The sequence below is a fragment of the Phaethon lepturus genome, unplaced genomic scaffold (assembly GCF_000687285.1).
Source record: "Phaethon lepturus isolate BGI_N335 unplaced genomic scaffold, ASM68728v1 scaffold4233, whole genome shotgun sequence".
Taxonomy (NCBI): domain Eukaryota; kingdom Metazoa; phylum Chordata; class Aves; order Phaethontiformes; family Phaethontidae; genus Phaethon; species Phaethon lepturus.
The window spans coordinates 108,920-131,239 of NW_010526906.1; the positions used below are offsets into that span (position 1 = coordinate 108,920).

At 34.7% G+C, this 22,320-nt stretch overlaps 1 protein-coding gene across 1 annotated transcript in view; it reads right to left on the minus strand.

Annotated features, from left to right (window-relative positions):
* Positions 1-22,320, minus strand: part of NBEA (neurobeachin) — a gene marked incomplete at both ends in the record, with an annotated part of 159,812 nt that overhangs the window by 77,704 nt on the left and 59,788 nt on the right. The window contains 7 exons of the mRNA XM_010283206.1: positions 5,465-5,560; positions 6,952-7,120; positions 8,714-8,821; positions 10,019-10,149; positions 11,269-11,449; positions 13,873-13,881; positions 20,816-20,969. Coding sequence (XP_010281508.1) covers positions 5,465-5,560; positions 6,952-7,120; positions 8,714-8,821; positions 10,019-10,149; positions 11,269-11,449; positions 13,873-13,881; positions 20,816-20,969 — 848 coding nt within the window. The remainder of the gene's footprint in view (positions 1-5,464; positions 5,561-6,951; positions 7,121-8,713; positions 8,822-10,018; positions 10,150-11,268; positions 11,450-13,872; positions 13,882-20,815; positions 20,970-22,320) is intronic.

Below are 22,320 nucleotides of genomic sequence, written 5' to 3' on the forward strand. Positions count from 1 at the left end.
TGTACAACTAGATTTTGAGAAAGATGGAGCCATGAATATTGTCAGGACTTTGTGGAGGCAAAGGATATATTGACAGATAGTGTAAATTAGTCCTTTAGTCCACTTTGCATAGTTAGACTGCTACCCTTATGCCGAATATTCAGTTTAAAAATAGGCTGGAAATCTCTATGCTACTACTTTAGGAATACAAACAGCAGTGTAGCAATGTACAATACCCAGAGTACTGTATACCTATGAGATCAGAAGAACTTGCTGCTTTACTTGTCTTCACAGAAAAAGCTGTTTCTACAACTTTTTAATAGAGTTCATTCTGTCAAGAAAAAAAATCAATAGCTTCCAGTCCATCCACAGCACATACCTTTAAGAAATCTGTTCATTTACAGTGCTTTGGGAAAAATACAGACAGCGATACCAAGGGGGTTGAAAAGCCAATCAATTTCTGATAAAATGTTGTGATAAGCTACACACTAATTTTCTTCGCAGAATAGGCCATGAAAATAATCAAAGGGCTGGAGCATCTCTCCTACGAAGACAAGCTGAGAGAGTTGGGGTTGTTCAGCCTGGAGAAGAGAAGGCTCCAGGGAGACCTTATTGCAGCCTTCCAGTACTTCAAGGGGCCTTATAAGAAAGATGGGCACAGACTTTATAGCGGGGCCTGTAGCGATAGGACAAGGGGTAATGGAAATCTTCCCTCATCACCAGGAGTAGAGATGAAGTTTTAGCACTGCTTCTCTACTAAATACAAGTCAGCTAGGACTTCTCACACGTGATCTTCTGGAAGATGCTGCTAAAGATGAAAGCCAAAGATTTTTATAAAGGTGTTTGTTAGTACATCAGACTGCAAGGAATACTCTCCTTTGAGGATCTCAAGCACTGAGCAGGCAAAAAAGTAGACTGGAATACATATACGTCAAAAAAGAACAAAACTGAAAATCCCTTCAACCATATAACGAAAAAAATCAGTATTCAAAAATAATTTACAATGGAGAAAGGTGCAGATTAGTTGCATTGCACACTGTTAGACAGGTAGAGAAGAAATAAGGGGCTATTAGAGGGACAACAGTATGCATTGCTCAGATTTACCAGATGCCAGGTACAAAGGGAACATGCCTGCCCATCGTTAGGTTGAAGACATTATGTAATTGTTTAGACGGATATATAGTTCCTACTTTCAAACCATATGCATGTAGTACTCATAAAGAAGAATATGTATCTATGAACATACATCTAACAAATTATAGCCATCTATGGGATGGGGATATTACTAAGGCACATAATGTCATTAGACTGGATTAAGTTCCTGAGATCAAAGTATTTCATGTCAGCATTTATCATAAAGCAAGTGTTGTGCCTGGAGTTCAGTTAAGCCTAGTCAAAGGAGCCAGGATAAATCTGACCAAGGCAGAGGTCTACAATGACATCTATAGTGAATGGTAAAAGGTAGAGATTTCTAGTGCCCAATTTATCTCTCTCTTAAAAAGATCTCTAAGGCAGGCCAGATGAATTGTACCCTAAATGTGCCCTGACTTCTCTCCACCTATTATAAAGGGGGACTAGGATGACTAGCTCAGGCATTGATTCACTACTGATATTTTCCAGAAAGTACAACTCACGTATGACTGATGATTTTGAGATAAAAACTGTACAGAGCTTTTGGTCATACTGCAATACCCACAGTCACAGAGACAGTGAGAATGATAAAGAATGTTTCTATCGTCTTTGACTAGTCAGGTGAAAACAACTCTCCTCTTCTGGCAAAGACATTTTTAAAGCTATTCCCATCTTTATTACACCTCCATATTTTAATTATGTTGAAGAACTTAATCAGTCAGCTGAATAAATCTGATGAACCAAAAGGTCTGTAGGCCAGTTAACTTTTTAGACCACTTGACAGGCTCTTGCATTTAAATAATTCTCGGTTTCAAGTCTCCATTTTGAAATCTTCACAAATTCAGAGAAACTGAGCCAACTGACATCCCAAAAGTCTAACTCATTCTAATTCTTTGGTATTATTAACAGGAAGAAGCAAGTCTGGCAACATTTACTTTTGTAGGACTGTGTTTCTCATACATCCTTCAGATGCAAGAGAATAGTTCTAATCTGCTATTTTCCTTGAGAATGCGATAATACATTATGCCAAAGAGTAATACTATATATAACCTAAATTGAAAAGAGAGGGAGCTCGCTTTTCATTTTGCAAGTTCTGCTTTGTCTGACTAAGCACAGACTATTTTAGAAGTACTGCAGACCCCTTAAAGCTCTCAGAAACTAGTAGAAGAAACGCAAGCACTTGTGACAAACTTATGAAAAGGGGTAAATCTACAGATAAAGACACCTCTTTCACCTTCCCATGGATCAGCTTAGAAAGCAAAATAAATACAGAAGTATAGAACATTATAAAGAAATAAACATTTTTATTGTTAAATGGCAGTCATGGACACCATTGGTTTATTGTTTCCTTCTTGGATGTGTCCTTTCTCCTTTAAGCACCATAAGATAACATATAGCTTGTGAACAATATTTGATTAACAGTAAAAGAAACATTAAATCCTTATTTTACCACCTAAAAACATTTGTAAGTAAAGGTAGAACATATTTCCCTGCAAAGCATTTTTTAAAGTCTTTTATTCCAATACCACATTTTATTAATATATAATATCATCAATAAACTAGGTAAAGGTCAACATTTTATACAAGAACCAAAAAGTTTCATATCAAGTATAATAATGTTTGAAATTCTTGTAACTTGACAACAACTGTAGTTACTCATAAGAAGCATACACCAATCACATACTGTAATGTGCCTGAGACAAGTAGGGTCTCACACAGCCTTAAATTTATTTTAAGTAAAGATATTGCCCCGTGTAAAGAAAAAATAAAAAGCAGCATCACTGAAAACAAAATCAGCATCTTTCTTAAATACTGGTAATATATCTATGCCTATCTTACCTTTTCCCTGATAAGTTTCCTGGTCAGATAATTAGATTCCATCCACTAAGATTCCATCCATTAAAGATGGATTTCTTTTTAAGCAGCCAATCCCTTTCCCTTAATTCATAAAGATCTGTCCCAAAGAAGTCTTGTACCGTTCTAAAAATGATACAATTTGCTGTATTGAATTGGACTGATTAGGAATGAATTCTTTACATCCATTTAGTGTCATGTGAGGTGAATAAAATACAGAGACTTTACTTCCGTGTAACAACTGAATTTTTATCCATTTTAAAATAAATAGGATTTTGCTTTAAAAGTATGTATTTACATTTAAATGCTACATTAAACCACTCTGTAATGTGTTAAAATACTTCAAAATTTAAAATTATATTAAAATATATACATGCTTGCTGCCAACATCTGAAAGCATGTCAGATCACTAAAAGGAACGCAATTGGCTTAGCCACTGGAACGGAAGATTCTTGAAACGACAAAATAGGTTTTGACTTTTAGCTTTTTCTGACAGCGTTGGTAATTTTTTTTTATTTAATTTCCTCCTAACGTTCAAGACTGAGAATCTGGGTTCAGAATATAATAAACAAATAAAAATTCTCTAACAGGTGAAGCAGTTAGGTATAAGAGGCTGAGACATCATAGAGTTAAAACCTTGAAGGATGTGATGATATCAACAAATAAAATAACTAGCCACATTTCCTTTACTGAAAAATTTGTTTCTAAAGCCAAAACACTTCTTTTGTATCCTGCTCACAATTTTACTATAGGTCTATTTTAAAAACAAAACTATATTTTACTTAAACACAAGCTAAAACAAATATTATATGCAATAGTATAACAGACATAATTCTTAAAAAATGCTTTATCTGAATATTTTGCTGAATTTGTATGGCTGTCTCCATTTCTTCTCAAACTTTTTTCTGCTTTTATTACTTATATTTCATTCATGTACTATATGTGGGTAAGAAGAAAAACTGTTTTTCCCCTCCTATTGCCCCCATTACATCCAATGTCAAGTTTTGTACAAATAGCAATATCATCTCATGTTGCATAATTTATTTTTATTTTATTAAATTTAACACGAATGAAAATGTCTTTAAATAACTGTGTTTTGAGGCAGTCTAACCAATCCAAATTTTCAAGCAAAGGTGGTTAAAAATAAAATATCCGATGCCTGATACACTGATACACAGAAACATGCTCTAAATGAGAAAAAAAAAAAAAAGAGAAAGCAAGATTGAATGATGTTTTAAGGGTTTATTCTGTAGTACCACATAGTACTGTAGTACTCTTCTGCACTAAGAGAAAATGATTCCTTTTTTAATCAGTGATGGATTAAATCATACAAATGCAACTATGTCACAACAAAGAATATTACATAGACAAATTGAATGATCCAAAATATTTTTTTCCTCTTTGTATGGCAGACAATAGTCTTATTAATTAAAATTGCAAACCCTTGCTTACTAGTTTTTAGGATTTAGAACAATTTATAATATACATACATGCACACACAAAAGTTTAAGAAACTCTAGATGAACATAGCGATAGTTTAAGTTGATGTAATGAGTATTTTAACATAATGCTCCCAGAACAGCATATGATAAACAAAAGTTGCCTTATTACTAAAGTAGGAAGTTAATGATTTCTGTTCTTTATAAACAGTATGCAATTTTAAATCTCTTTTTATAACTCAATCTTTTTACCCACTGAGATTTTTCAAAATTATACCAAGAACATTTTCACCAGATTAAATTTCTTAACCTATTTTACATTTCTGTATTCGCAGCACAGTGCATGCAAATAAATGGGGAAATGTACATGCAAACTTGGCTAAAGTTACATTCAGGTAACTCTCTCTTTTTCAAGTAATGACATCTGAAAAACATATTCCCTACCTTATATAGTATCTACTAAAACAAACAAACGAACGAAACAAATCAGGCCCAAAACATATAATAGTTGCTCTGATCACAAAAGCGGTTTCCTTCAAGAAAAGCACAGCACAGCACATTAATTAACAGGCATAAAATAATTCACAATACATACAATATCAGAGGTTTACATACCATCAAGAAGGCAAGAAAAAAAGCAGGAAAGGAAGGCAAAAGAACAGGAAAAGATATGGGGAAAGGGAATACTACAAAAGTGCTACACACTTTATGTGGTATGCAATATTTTTAAAATAGGCCTGATTTATTTTCATGTACCTGATATTGTAGCAGAATAACCACAAACCAAAAGCATTTAAAATTTTCTACATCCATTCCCTCCTCCTTACTGCTTTTTTAAAATTTCATAATAAGTAAAGTTAATAAATGTAGTAAAAGTGGGGAAGAGATTTCCTGGAGAAATGTAGGCAGGAAGATAAAGTTTTAAAGGTATCGTCAGGTCTGATCTCCATGTAACCTGAGGCGTATACTTATTTATCAACAATTACATCACAGTTAGTTCTTGAATTACATTACATTAAATAAGAACACCCAAACAGGTTAGGAGATGATGTTAATATTACCTTTGTAAAATGAGTGGGCAAAGCTCTGCTCAGGAATTAACTTGGCAAGGAATCCATGGTTCAAACTTGGGTGAGGGATAGATGGTATGACCACAACTGTGGAGAAAATCATGGAATCAAATGTGAGCCAGCTAATATTCATGTGTGGCCTGGTCCACTGTGGATCCATGACAGATATCCTATCTCATTGAAACATGCAAATATGGTATTATCAACAAATAAATGCATTTCTAAAGGAAGGAAACAAGTTCTGTATCAAGAGATAGGAAACAGCATACCTATTTTTTGGGCACTTCAAGAGCAACATTCATGGGGAAAAACAGACACAGAGAGAGAGAAAAAGAGAGACAGATGCACACCCACATGGACAAGACAATCATGGATGAAATAGTTCACTGAAACTTGCAGTTTCTTAGTGCAGAACCATAACATATAACCATGAAGGCACAAAAAAATTATGATTTCTCATAACTGATGACATTCATGTAGTATATTTCCAATGGAAAGCCTACAAGCACATGGACTTAAAAAATTATGCACAAGTAGTAAATTAAAACATCATGATGAATCAGAAAATAATGACTAAATGTAAATATGACACAAATTGGAAGACAAATTCTATGAAGAATAAAAATTAGCAACTCCACAAATAAAGTAAGTAATTAAAAAACAATACAAGAATTAAAACATACATAAAGAGCTTCATGGACAAGTTCAGTTACTGTTTTCAGCTCTTTTAATGCAGAAGGTACAGTTATAATCAATCCAATCAGACTTGAAAAAACCTACTGAACTGACAGTGTAAAATATTTGAAACAAAGCGGGGTAAGGTTTGGATTCCTAATTTCTGACATGTTCTGACAGCTAACAGACTCCCTCCCTCTCAGGCTGAAGAACACATGCTAGGAAAAACCACTACTACTAATAAAAATCACGAACAGTTCAGTCAAAGAAGGCAATAGAAATGTTTCCTTTTTATTATATTGTTTCCACAGGCTTTTAAATGCAGGCACCAACACAGCAGGACTCCAAGAAAGTACTCAGTCCTCTACCACTACCCTTCCACAAACCTCCTCACTCAAACAAAAGGAGTTCACATGGGCAAACAGCTGTGTTTGCTGTTTATACATTTCATGGTATAGAGTTCAAGATATCTGTTCTGCCTAACAAATAACAGATTGAGGAAGTTGTGCTGGTCAACTATCTTGTACTTCACAGCTTTAACTCCATCAGGCACCCTGGTTCTTTTTAATTGTTTTCAAATTAAAGAAAAAAAGGCATAAAAAAGCAATATGCAAATGAAAATCAATTATATGTTATAAGGAAATATACAGAATAACTGAAATCTGCCAGTGTATGTATAAGAACCGAATGATTATAGAAGAAGTAGCAAGTAATTTCCTATTAGGATCTTAAGCTACTCACTAAAATACTTTGTAGTAAAATAAGTAGATAAATCAAGTAACATTTGAAGAAAACAAATGTACCTGTACTTGTCGGTGAATTTATTTCTTGTCTGATATTTCTACCTGCCTGGCTCCCAGACCTTGCAGTTTCTCGTTGTGGTTCTAGTATATCGCGGTATTTGGAGACCATCAGAACAGAAATAAAGTAGACTACAGCCAAAGCTAAAAACTGAGCCTGTTTGCTGTCATCCTGGTTGGAAAAAAAGGAACAGGCTTTAATAGTGGACATTTTCATAGAATTTTCACACAAGATCATCACAAGGCTTAATAAACAATACCTTTCTGAAACGTTGTATCTGTTAGCATAGTAGCAGATGGATTATGTAGAAGATTTAATGGATTTTCAGTGGAGTACTACGCACACACTATGTGTTAAGTACTGAATTTTACAGGTAATTTGGCAACTACACAAATCTTTGGAACTGTGGAGCCAATGGGCTTTTCAGAACAGAAGCATGACTCTGCTCTGAGAGTGCTTTCAAGGCTGCCCAACAGCAAAGGCAACTAACTGACTTCTGCTGCCCCAAGGATGAGACTCCAAAAGCTCCTGCCACAAGAAGGTGAGGGGTACTCCTGCCTTCACTTACCTTAGAGGGAAAACTAAGCTCACAGATGCTTTTCTGGCTAACACTGGATGCATAAGCAGGCATAACAGCTTCTGGCAACATGTAAAAGCAGGAGGGCTATGGCCATTGTTTTTCTTCCAGCAATAAATCCCAGCTCGTACATTCTGGCTTCTCCATCAACAGGACTGTCAGCAGCAATCCTAGTTTTCCAGGACTCTGGTTTAAGTAAATGCCAGGACAACAACAACTTTGCTGTCTTCTTTTCCTCCCACCCCATGTCATCTGCTGTTCTATGGCAACTACCATCTATGGCTTAGATACCATCCTGAGTGAGCTTAAGTTGCTGTAGTTCAACTGAAATGTCTTTTATTATTATTACGGTATAAAACACCACATGGCAGAATTAAGACTTCAGCCTCTTATCTACTCTTATAGTGGCTTCACCTTCTCTCAACTCCACAAGTACGCATTTTCTCTTACAAATACAGTGCTTGCTTTCCATGTTTTCTGGGTATTATTTAATTTGTCTGCATGTCTTTGCAATTCTTAAAATAACTAGAAATCCCCTTATTAAGTTCTTTCATAGAAATGCCAGAAACAGTATTTCCCCTATTCCCTTCTCCTCTAGTTAAGAAAAGAGCAGGTGACAGAAGATCTCCACCCAAATTCAACCTTGCCCTTTCAAGATGATCAGGTCATACTGACAGATAATTTTTTTTGTGTCAAGCTCTACTTTCTTCTTTTTAAACCTATTCCTAACTTCAGTCATCAATCCACTTGAACTTAGGTTGGAGCAGTTTAAACATAACATCTATTTGCGTATATATAATAATAAATCCTATTGTACTACTTTCAAAACCAAACACATTGTGGTGCAGTTTTATGCTAAAAACAGTTGCAGAGAAATCGGGAAAACATTTTAATAGATATTTATATATAGTATACGTATATATGGGTTTAGCAGAAGTAAAAATTGTCTTTATAAATCAATTTGGCACAGTTCTGTAATACATATAATAATTCTTCCTCCTAACCTGGATGCACAAATAGCTGACCCCTAGTAACACAGTTTTAATCAACGTAGGTCATAACTCCTTTATTCTGTCTGTGTTTATTTGGCTAATACAAGATATATTAAATTCTGATACAATCAAAATCTATTCCAAAATATAAGTGATGATTTTGAAGAAGAAAGACTTACAGCACATGTTACTCACCACATCACGAAAAACAACAGCTCGCAGACGATTGATATCAACATCCTGAAGAAGCCTATCAGGGTCTTTTATAGGAGAAAGATTGCCAGGGACATTTTCAAGTGGAGTCTAAAGATAAAAAGTAGTGAATTTTTTTTTTACCTCCCAAATATCAAAGCATTTCTGTCAGAACCTTAATTTGACTCCTTTTTTAGATATTGCATCAGATGTTTTTTTACTACCAATATACTTCCAACATAATGCTCAGACAGAGCAACTGTATCTCTATCCAGAGTTAAGATAATTTGCTCACAAAAGTTTATTCCAGATTACAGTTGTTTCATAGCAATACAATAAATTATTTTTAATACATGTGTAAAATTTAAAAATGATAAGCAGAAATATTAAAAAAAATCAGTTTATGTTCATTTTACTGAGAATTATTACAGACTACTACAGAATAACTGCTATTATTACAAAATCATAGAGTAGTATTCTTCCTTCAAAAAAATTATAAAGTATTGCAAATGATGCCTAAACACCTAAAAGTCTCCTTATACCGATTTGCTTTGCACTGAATGTGATAATGTGGAGAAATGTAATGTTTTTGTGAGGTTCAATGAAATAATATCGTGAAAGGAGCTGAGTTTGTAAATTCTACGTGAAAAAGTCTTTAGAGAAGAAAAAACACTGAATTTAGTAATGAAAATATAGTAGCAGAAAAAGGGATCCTTTATGTTATTACAAAGTGTTGTATTTTAGTCATGGGCTGTGCTGGATTCTTTGAGATTTTAGTTTCAGGACTCCCAAAGTTTTAAAGCTCTAAACAAGTTTAAAAAAAAGATGGACAATGAATTAATGAAACTGGAAAAACTAAGGTGTAACGGAATAATAAATAAGTTTCATTCCGAAAATCAGGTAGAAAATGCTGATGTCTAATGTGCGTGCAAAAGTCTGTTGAAGTTAGCGGGACTCAGATATTCCACCAACAAAGATGTGACTGCAGGATTTAATCAGAACTGGAAGTGCCCTGACAGATTAAAAAAGCTGTGCAGGTATATATGACAGATGTGAGTAAGGGGACTTGCTCTTTGAAGTTGACCGAGCAAGAGTGAAAATGCTGTTTAAAATTGCTCCAGTCATACCACTGCATTAACATTTTCTTGTTTCAAAGAAACCCCCTCACATACTTTTACTTTAAGCCAGTTAATAGCAAAAACCTAAGCTTTTGCCAAATATTTGAGAAGGCAGTTACAATAATTTTCCGATCCTATAAAGCAGCGGTATAGACTTGCCATTGCTGTTGGTAACTGAAGACTGGGTTACCTTGGTTGCTGCTGATGCGGTTACACCCTGAAGAGCATCTTGAGTTTTACTGCTGATTAATGACGTCTTGTTCACTCTCTCTCTCTGCCTTTGCCGACATTCTAAGCAGTTTCTCACAGCCACACAACAAACTAAAAAGAAGTTATGAAAATACTACAAATTAGAATATTGGCTCATTAGTATATTCATCAATTAGCAGTCTGTACATCTAGTTTGATATTTCAATAACCATGTCCAAATAGTAAGTGCAACACAGTTCTCACATTAGACTCTGTACTAAGAAGGTGTTATGGTGACTTACTCACTTTATTCTTTAGTTGAGCAACTGTTTTATATAACTACTATATCATTATATTAAAATTTGAAAATTATTAGTCCCTGAACTGGAGCTCTCATATGTTATTGATTGGTTATCAACACTTAAAATCTGAAAGTACTTATGTACAGATAGAATAAATAAAAAAAAAGGAGTAATTTAGAATTTGATGAAAACTGATCACTGTGAATAAACCACAAGTTTCATACCAGAAGCAGTATAATCATCAATGATCTAATAAGGGGTATGAACAATAACAGGACAAAATCTCAGTATAAAAATTATTTATCTTTTGAGAGATGAAAAAGTATGTGGGACATAACATTAGCAAAAACAGCATTATGCCAGATGACAGCCAAAATTTAATGTTCACAAGGACAAAATTATATAATTTGCGTAGAATTGTTTGAATGATTCATAAATTTTTAGATTTCCTAAATTAATTGTAACAGTATATAGCAGATAGATAGTAAATAGTGAAGAGAGGTGCCAGGCTGTTGCAACATATATTAAGGTCAACAGAGACTGCGCATGCATCCCATGCTTTTAATCTTACATAACCTATAAGTAAGTAGTCTTCCAAATCCATGGAGACTTGGATAAGGAAACCTGCAACAGGCAGGTAGCAAAGCAGTCTTAAGAAAAAAAAAAAAAAAATCTCTATTTACTTACTTATATTTAATATTTTCACTCCCCCAAAATATATACAACTTGAAATACATAAGAAAGAACAATTTCAGACATGTGATTTTAACTTATTCTTGTACCTAAATTGAATTAACCTTAAAGCTGTATCAAATCAATAATAAACAGGATTTTTATTTTATCACATCATAGTCAGTACAAGTCCTTTCCTACATATGTTGCTATTTGATCCATCTGTATCTCATTGATCTGTAAGTAATTATTTAATACATACTGTCTGCTGACTTACCAAGCCTTAGGCACTGTCGCATTAGACCTCCAGAAGACATGTTTTTTTCAGCTTCAATCTCACTAAAATTTAGAGAACTGGCAAATACTAGTACATCAACCATTGCCATCAGACGGCTGAGAAAAGTTACTGCTGTCTCTGCTGACATTCCTTGTGTCACTTCAATATTTTCCAATTCAGTCTTTAAAAGGAGATAATTGAATTAAACAGTTTGAATACAACTGAAATATAAAGACAGCACCTACACATACAAATCTAAATCGTTATGCTTAATGCCAAATACATTGAAAAGTTATTTAAAAATCTCCTACAATTACCGTTAACATAAACTGTGAGTGAAATGCAAAGGAAAGGCAGCATGGAGAGTGAGAAAACTGTTTACATTTACATGTTGACCTAGAAAAAGTCTAATATAAATGAGAAAGTTATTAGCATAAAGACAAAGTGTGACCAGATAGCAAAACAATGCACAGCGTATAAGGGTGCAACGAACTCTTACGTTCTTTGACAGGCTAAACAAACTGACAGGTAACAGATGAAAGTAATTACTGTCTGCATAGCTTTTATGTTCCTTTATGTAAACAAGTAAATGTGAGGAGTGGAGTGGGAAAAAAGAGACAGTTTTGCCCTGTTTCCATGAATTAATTCACCCTGGGAGTGCTTATGCCATATAGGGACCTGACAGAGTCCAACCCTCCTAGAGATCAGAGGAAAGTATGTTTACTCCCTCATGAAAAGGGAACACGGGGGAAGGAAAAACAGGACAAGTTATCCGGCGCGCAGCTCACATCTCCCAGAGGATGGCCATTCCTTTCCTAACGTAGCGTTAGACTCTCCTTAACAGGAATCCACAGAAAAATGCTGAATGAGCTCAATATATCTGAAATCTAAAAGGGGTCATGCTTTTCACCAAAAAGATACCTACGTGTCCAGAATCGTGCTTTCAAATGTATAACAGTGCAGAGAAGTGAGTAAACAGTAAGTTTAATTAAAAAAATAAATATCTGTTTAAACACAGTTACCTATGGATCTAGGCAAAACTGAAAACAGGATTTAGTACTTGGCTGTGTCCGCATTTATATGCTTAAATACTATTTTTAAAATTCTTTACAGGTGGCTGATTCTTATTGATTGTCAACAAGATTTCAGATCGCAGGGCTTTTCTGAACACAGAGTTCGGTCCCTTTGAAAAGTGTTACTTTCATTGTCTTTGTTTTTATTAATTTGCTTAGGAATATCTATGAAAAGAATTCAAAATATATTTTGTGCTGTTAAAGAAAAAAGAAGTGCTCTAAAGAGAAAGAAATACAGAAAAGTAAAAAATCCTTTATTCCCATACTTCTAAAATAGCATTTTCACTCATGAGTCACTTAGAATGTTTTACATCAAAAATTATAAAAGTGCCAACTGTGCCAAACAGAATGAAGGAAACAACTGTTTTGAAAGATAAAGGATATAAAGTGGCATGTGTCACCACAATGATAGATACCACTTCATTTAATTTCTCTTAAGGATGTAACATGTCGGTTACATGAGTGATTTGGGAAGGGCTGTCATCTGTCTGATCTGCCCAATAACATCAGAAAAATGGTAAAACGACAACTCTCAGAAGAATGATTTCCAGCCTATCTTCTTTAGCCAGGTCTCCCCTGCTTAGTGTGTGTTGTGTTCCTACTTTTTGGAAAAATAAAGTTGCTGGTTTTTTATAACAGAGTGGAACATCATTTTTGAAAGCACTCAACCAAATAAAATAGATTTGCAAAAATCTATAACCATAACAGTCTGCTAGAAAAACTCATAGGTGGTTACAGGAACTTGAACTTCAAACTCATGCTTGATATAACATAAGGCTTGCTAGCAGCCAGTTGAGTGTCTGCTGTTGATTTTTCTCAAGCTTCAACTGTATTGCATCAATCATAGTCTTAAATACTCTACTTAATATATCTATTGCTTTTTTAAAAAAGTTATGTAATAAATTCATTTTATATAACATTTTACCAAGATTTTTGAAATGAAAAAACCCCAACTTTTTTTTTACAAATCTCCCTAAAATTCTGCTGGATAGAAGAAAAAAAAAAAGAGTGTCAGTTTTTTAACAGCAAAACTTACCATTGGTTCTACCTGTTAAATACATCACATTGATATTCTATTAACATTTAAAATAAACTCCATTGTTGATGAAGCTGCCTTCAGGTATTAGCAATGTTTTAGGTTGGTGTAGCTCAAGAACTCTTTAAAAAGTGAACTGATCACCATGCCATGACTGGTTAGGATACTTTAAGAGCAGTTACAAGTCCTCCATACAATTAACATGTTCAGGCCCTAAAGAGTTTTTCTACTGACAGCAACATTTATAACTTAAATTAGCTCATGGACCTGCCTACATTCCGTCTGGCAGCTAACAGCAAGCATCACACTTGACAATGCATTAAGTTACTAAAGGGAAACATGTTAGAAAAAGATAATGATTGCACCCCAATATAGGCCTATTCACATCCTACTATATGACACAGGAAAATAATAAAAAAGCCAAAATATTAAATGATCAAAAAGAAGGTATTTTTGAAAATGCAAAAAACTGAAACTTACAGCAGCAATACTAACCTTAGAACCCTGGACATGCAACAGACAAAACAGACAACAGATCACAACAATAAAAGAAAAAGAAAATTATTTAAGTTAACTAAAAATACAATGTAAAATTGAAACAAATTAGTATCTTGGAATTATACATTTGTTTAATTTATTGTTAGAACATCAAAACATTTCAGCTCAGCATGAACATTTGAAAATAAAGATCTCTAAGAGAGAGCAATGCACAAAGAAAACTGTAAATCTTACATTATTATGGACTTCATGTAAACAATGATTTTTCCAAACCATCTTTTATACAGTACATAGAGAAATTTTACGAAGCAATGTAAACCAAAGTAATGTTTTCACTGATTATGTAGAAATAAAATGAGGGTTTTACAACAAGCCATTTAACTGAGATGTAATAAAGTAGTTAATCTTTGTATGAAGAGGCAAATATGTTTAAAATGCTTTGAGAAAACAAATGTAAATCACAAAAAGCAAACTGGTTCTTCATGCATAATGCTCCTGCCTTTGAATCATAGCTCATCATATATATTACATTTGGGTGTGGTTTCCTCAACCTAAACCAATATTATACTGGATATTTGAATGCTTTTGAACCACAGGAAAAAAAAAATTCACTAAGTCCCTGGGACTGAGTTAGTCTTCAAATTTCAATGTTCACAATTAAAGAGCAGTGTAAAATTTGTATGTTTTAATTTTAGGTAGAAGCACTTTCTCTCTTATCACAACGAGCTAGGAACTAATCCTTAAGTTTTCACTGGTTATGTTTTAAAAAGAGAAAGAAACTGAATTTTCAAAGATATGTCAGTATTTTTGTCATTTAAATAGTGGAAAAAACTAACAGAAAGAAAAACAAGCTGAAAAAAACCGCTTCCTTTCCTTTTGGAACAGAAAATACCATGTTTAACCAATTTTTAAATGTGTCTTCCTCCTTTGTAGCTGGATGCACCTCGAGAATTAACCTATGGCTATTTTCTCTCCATTAGTAGCTGAAAATTTTTACATCAGTGTGCCGCTGTTGATTCTCAGAATTGTTATAGATCACACAGCACCTGTGGCATCACATGAGTCACGAACACGATAATGCTAACACTATACACAGGACATACAAAAAAATATATCATCTTGGCTTTTAATCTACAGACCTAATAAGGCTGTCTTTAAATGTTTAATTGAGTTTTGTAGACAGTCGTTCTTATAACACCAGCAGCCCTCAGATCACAATTTGAGAGCTGCTGTTTTAAATGCTGCAAGCAAGAATTAGAATTACAGGCTTCATAGACTAAGTGGAAAAACAAACTAGTTGCAAGGGGTCTGGAAATTTACTCTCAATTGTCACATATATTTCAACTCCTCAAACTTCTTTTGCTTTATTCAGTGTCCTCAAGTCCTTGTCACAGCTGCTACCCTTGTACTAAGCAATTATTATTTCAAGTTCCTCGCGTGTACTCAAAGTGTTTTCTGGCAACCAGCTGCTATTAACAGAAAGCATCTTCTGCAAACCTTTTTCCTTACAGCTCCCTAAATATGATCTTTTCACACTTGTACACCATCTTAAAAATGTCTTGCTTATAACTAATATTAAAAAAAAAAGCCTCAAAGACCTCCCCAACAGAAAGAAAAAAAAAATCAGTATTTTATATTTTATGCCCTCCTTATAATATTGACAGAGTTATCTAATATCCCCCAATTTAATAAGTAAGACATCAGAATCAAAGTGGAACACATTCCAGCTTATATTGTAAAACAACAAAACTGGTGATATGTTTTTGTTAATATCTGCTTGCACTTCAAATCGTTTCACATATACAATTGACAACCCTTTAAAAACACCAACTTTGAAGCAAGTTCTTGTACAAGACCCTGAGACAGAGGTGGTATAGAATTGAAATCCAGGGAAATACTATAACATGTGGGAATGGATTACTGTGAATTACAGTAAACTTTCCCCTGTATTCCATACAAACGTATAACCTTCACTCCACTCTTCAGTCACTCACAAATTTGTGGGTGGTTGTTTTCACACTTAAAGCACTTTTTCTTTTCTTCTTCCTATTCATATTTAAAGGCTCCTATTCACAGTACTATTCAGATCATCCTAGTCTGGATTAAAAAAAACAAAGCAAAAGGCAGATTTCTATTACAGGAATTCAATAGCCAGGAAATTCCATAATTAAGATTGCCTGTTGTACAGCAGACAAAGTATCATGGAGTAATTTCGACCCAGCCCAGAATAACTGTCATTTCACTACAAATTATCACTATCCAAAAGAAAAAGTCTTTTTGAAACGGGAAATTGCCCAAACATTCATCTTTTTAAAGAAACCGCAACTGCTTTTTCAGCAAGGGAGGAAACACAATACAGAATCTGTTGCACAAAAGAAAAAAAAAAATCTGCAATTCCTCCATTATTCTGAGAATCTTTTTGCTAAATTTATCTCTTGTTCTTTTCTGAATATAGCCTTAATTAATTCAAGCATCCAATATCCAGTATCTATTCTACTAATGAGAAATAGGTGAAATACCTTTAAAAAAATGAGAGGCAATGGGACACATGTACTAACAACTAACTCTATCTAGCAGATTGTTGAGAAGAGCGTTTTGTAACAGATATTTAGGACCAGCCCAGGATGAGGCCTTGCTTGAACTCAGACTGACACACTGAAGTCAAGGAGCTACGGATAGGTAGGACTGTGAGACTGATAAAGGAACTATGTGTTTCTGTCTGTCATCTTTTCCCTTAGAAAACAAGTAAGCTACCTCATAAAAAGAGGCTGGATTCAGCTCCAGGTTAACAATCATTGCAGTCAATGGACCCCATGGATCCCATCAACAGGGATCTGGCTGACCAGCCACTAGACGTCTACCTCAGAGAGAGCTGAATCATTTGCTTCTATTGAGTAGATCTCCACTGGTTAGAAATCTAGTCCATATGAAGTACTTCAAGTGGATAATTAAATTTACCCTAGTCTCTTCCTGAATTCCATCCTGTTTTATCATCCTGAAGTAAAAGGTGGAATGACCTTTACTGTCTGTTCTATAGTCTTTTTGCTCTCATATTTTATTGTTCTAGACCAAAAATGTAAATTAATTTTTACTAGTAGATGTAAATTACATGACCTATGCCACAAATATAACAGACTAGGAGGAAATAAGTAAGAATTGCTACTCTAAAATTTCAATATGGGCCCAAAAGACTTAAGTGGGAATATTTGAGAGTCACCATTAATGAAAGTGAGAAGGGAACAAATGAAATAGAACAAGTCCATACTTGTTGATAAACTGAATATATGTATTCTACAGGATCTACAAAATGTGAGGGTTGTGACACCCCAGAAAAGCTCCACAGAATAGAGATATGGAGGATCAGAGGCTTTCAAAGACAGACTAAACAAGATGAAGACTCTATGGATTCAAACAGGCATGCCAGGAGATATGACTCAAGCCTACAAAGTCATAAGTGATATGGAGATGAATAAAGTCATGATTAACCGCTCCTTTCATAGCGTATACTATAAGGCACATAGTGACTTTATACATTTAAGCAGGCTTAAAAAAACAAAGAAAACAAGTGCTTCAAAGGTTATATAATTACTTTGTCAGACTCAATGCCATAGGATATTAGGGAGGCTAAAGGCCTAAATAGCTTCAAAAAAGATTAGATGAAGTCTAGGAGGATAAATTCCTCAGTAGTTATTAAACATGACAGCCCAGACACCCTCTCTAGCTGTTAAAATCCTAAAAGCTGAAACGAAGTATCATTAGAGTAATCGATATGCTTGCTCAGGCTTCTGTATTTTGATGTAAGCTGCAAAGAGTCACTGTTGGAGGCAGAATGCTAAACCCGCGGGGCCCTTGGGCTGGTCCAGTCACGTAACGCGCGGAAAGCTTGCTTTCGCAGGAGTAGTGCAGCACCGCTTGACTGGACTTCTAGTACCATGCCCAGTTTAAATTACAGAATCACAAAATGACACAGAATCACAGAATGGTTGAGGTTGGAAGGGATTAATGAGATGGAAGACAAAATTTGGACTGTGTATCTTGCAGAAAAAGAAACAAACATTCATTAATGTAATTAAGTAAAACGCAGCAAGTTCTACCTGAAAATCAAGACACACTTTTTGTAGTGAGAGTGACTGAGCACTGGCACAGGTTGCCCAGGGAGGTGGTGGAGTCTCCATCCTCAGAGATACTCAAAAGTCATCTGAACACAGTCCTGGGCAACTGGCTTTAGGTGGCCCTGATTGAGCCGGGAGGTTGGACCAGCTCACCTCTAGCGGTCCCTTCCAGCATCAACCATTCTGCTATGCTGTGATTCTTTGAATCTGTGAGGGCAAAAGAGTATTGGTCTTTCTTCCTTTGAGAGCCACTCCGGCAGAAAGTGTCACTAGAAGGCCTGCGGTAAGTGGTTTTATGCAGTGTAGGTGTTATATAAAAATTCCAGTTTCAGATTTCTTCTCTCTTCCAGTTAGCAGCTCTTGGAAGGAGGAGTATGAGACAGAGTTTTTTCTAACTGATTGTAAGCACTGGACTAAGTGCTTGTAAGCACTTTGACCTTTCAAGACTGAGAAGAAATATATTCCTAACCATCAGTCCACCCATTTTCTCCATAGCTGTTCAAAGATGCAAATGTATTGTAAGTCTGAGAATCAGTACGAAACTTCTTTTCATTCATAATATGATATGAATATTCAGAAGTAGTGTGATGCCCAACAGGGACCCAACAGGTCCCCTCCTAACTGTGATCCAGAACAATATTGAGGGAGAGCACCTTCTCTGAGAAGGAGGAAGGATGTGTTGGGCTCTTTGTATCTGTCACAATGACACATAAATCCACCTTCCTGGTAATGTTTATGGACAGGCAGCGACAGAGCAGAAATGGAGTAGAATGGAAGGGAAGAAGCTCTCTGCTAGGTGGAAGTGATTATGAAATCGTCATCTAGATAGTAACAGTTATTTCCAGGTGAAGTTAATTTGTGATTTTATCAATTACTTCACCATCCCTCTACAACTGGGACAAAAGTAATCAATTTTTCTTTTAAATTTCACAGAGCAGGATTAATTCAGTTTGAAGCCAGCTACTGATCTTTCAGTGAATTAATTTATTTCACTATTTCTTTTAATTCTATTATCCTTAACAGGTGGAAAAATTGAACATTTAAGTAATACACACAGTCCCCGTGTAGTGGAGAAATGCATGCATGATACACAAATTTGAAAATGAAATCTTTTGTATCAACGCCTGAAAATCACTGCTATTGTAGCAAGGCAGTATAAACACACAATCTTCAACAGATGGATGTGTAATTTATAAAGCTGTATCAGCTCTCTATCTATACATACACACTCACATATATTTATTATCAAGACTAGAGGGAAATGGTGAACTGCAAAATTATTATTCTATAGAATGGCTCCGTAGTGACACAAACCAGGGTAAGAGCTAAAAACTACCAAGATCATTCAATGGAATTGCAGCCTAATTAATATTTTGCCTCTTTTCTATTATATAAAAGATGGCAAAGAAATCATCTTCATTGTCAAATGATTTCTAAAATGTTTGTTTTAAAAAATACTAAAGACTGATAGTACAGCCTGCATCTCAAGATGGCTTGGTGTGCACCTTCTCATCCTTGTCAATATTTACAATGAAGCGCTTGCAAAATCTTTTATTCAGCAACCTTGATGTCATTCTTGTGACTACAGAGAACTAAAGTCTTCCTGTGAGTTTTGCACTTTTGCTCATAGCAAATATTTTCCCAGTTAACACAGTGAAAATAGTAAAGACACAACATTTAACCATTAACTGCCTGTCTGAAAGTCATATTAATGTTTAGCCAATTGCTAGTCCATACATTTATACTTTTCAAATAAAATCGTGCAAAACATTTTTTTTTTGTTAGCTAACTAGAAGTAATAGTAGAGGCAAGGTAATCTCAGTTGCTGAATGGTTAGAACATTGAGACAATGGCTAGAACATTGTCTAGAAATCATCTAGAAAACACTGTCTAGAAAACAGAAATTCTAGAAATTGTCTAGAAAACAAATGACCAGAAAACAATGGCTAGAAATTGAGCTTTTACTGCCCAACTACATTTGTAGCCTCCAGTGCCTGCTAGACACATTACTTCAGAGAAGCCTCTTTGTCCCTTCTCAGATTCGTTTTCTCTCCTTTCAAAGAACAACCATAACTGCAGATTCTTATGGGATGGATGTTCAAGGTAAAACATTTAGAATGAAAGAAATAGTTACAGATATTATACGCACAGACAAGGCATCACATTTATGTAATTTATGTAATTTATGTAATTTATGTAATAACTATTGACAATAATGCAATATTTACAAAATATTTATCCCTTCTTCAGGAAGCATTCTATTAGGCTAGTCTGCCTGCCTGAACTCTGATCACCTAGGAAATTACAACTTCCTAAGAACATCGGAGTGGATAAAAATAACAGCCTATTTCAATACAGGATTAGAAAAAAAGGGAACAAAGGTCAGGACCTACTGAAGGAAGAAGTAAACAGAGTAGTGAGGGGATGACTTCTGGTATCATTTGGCATGCAAACAAATGGTGGACATGCAAAACAAATTTCTGAATATCAATGACTAGCCATCATAAAGCATGTAATACTGTTATAGTAATCATGATTTGTAACCATGATCCTAATGGTCTTCTGTTTCAAACACAATATTAAATATCTATGAAATATTATTCTTACTTAGTACTACTTCTCTAATAAAATTAGCATTTCAAATGCAAAATATTATAAACACTCTGTATATCGAAGTTGAACAGTTTCGATTATGAATTTAAATTTTTTGAAGGAATCAGCAGAGAGGCGACAGGAGTCCCTAAAGAAGAAAAATCAGTGGCAAACAGTGGTTTGTATTAGTAAAAACAATTTCTAATATGACCACTAGGTGGAAATATTGTACTTACAGTTGGCGATGTGGCTGCTGACAGCAATGGTAAAATTCCTCCACAAGCAATAATAATATTGTCTACCATCTGGGAAATGAGGTGTATTGTGTTGTGTACAAAAATAATATTTTCATTGCTATTGACAAAGTCCATCACAGACTTTGTGGAGTGACTGCAAGAACAGAAGAAAGGATGGATTAAAACCAAGCAGTTAAAATGAAAGTTTAGATAAGTTTATTCTTTGCAACCAGACCGTGAATGTCTCTTCGATATAAAGGCAAAATCTTGTCTACAAAACCTTGCATGTAAATTGTCTAAAAATATGAACGGGACTAGTCTAATGAATAAAATGATTGTTATCTATTTTCACACCAGGATTAGTTTCAGATGCCCGGTTGAGAACAATGGCTCATAACCTTTTATTCCCAACAACCAGTACTTCACTTCACAGGCAGTTCTGCTGAAAGCAGTGGGGTTGTTTCTTCAGCGTAAAAGTTGTTGTTTAATATTAAGAGTTCACCATACTGCACCAGTGCTGTTTGAAGCACCCCTGATAACATGTAGTGGTAACACCTGCTAGTGTTTTAAAGGAGAAACTTGATAATATGGTGATACCTTAATCTAATATAAGCTTTATTAACTAATATTAAATTTAGCATTAGCAACAGCTTTGCAAGCCATAGATTAGCTGAAATCCCAGCAACTCCTAATTGGTAAGAAATTGTCCCATGAAACAGTCACTCCCCCAAAGTATAAAACACTGTGTAAAAATATTGAGGAATAGTCATTCTGTATGTTCTTTTTCCAAAACAACATTGTTGCCAGCCAGCAAACAAAAATTAAATTCTTCAATTGAAAATATACAAACGGAACATTAACCTCCAAGCATTACCTAAACACAAAGTACAAACCCACATATTTGTCCAAAATAAATAATCAAAATTGTCCATTTCCTAGTGACTATCACAGAACAGTTCACCAAACTGGAAATTAAATGCGATATAAATTGGTCCTTGTATGTAACTAACCTCAAGTTTTCTGAAAATGAACTATTCTGTCCTGGAAATTAAATTAAATGTCTCATGCCTAAGGGCTCTGATAACAGTAAGTTATTGAGTATCTCTGTTAAAGTGTACAAAAAATCCAGGAAATCACATTGCTGTCATAAAATATAACATAACCACCAAGACTAACCACAACCAGAAACTGGCATGCAAAAAAAAATTTGTCAACTAGAAAGAGTGATTCTTTAGAAAATGTTGTAGGAAAGAGTTTTTATTTATTTGGCTTGCAGATAGAAAAGCTCTCTTTTAGTTGATCAGTTGAAAAAAATGACACAAGTCCTCCTCAGGTCTGAAATAGAAGCAGCAGGTTCTAACACTAACATAAGCTGATAGAGCAGCTCGGTTTAGTTAGGTATGTATGAGTTACACAATCTCTCAAGAAAACAGAAATTGTTACCTGTGAAATAGAGCTGTTACAGGCTGGGAAGGGGTGAAAAGAGAAGACATAAGATACAGAAG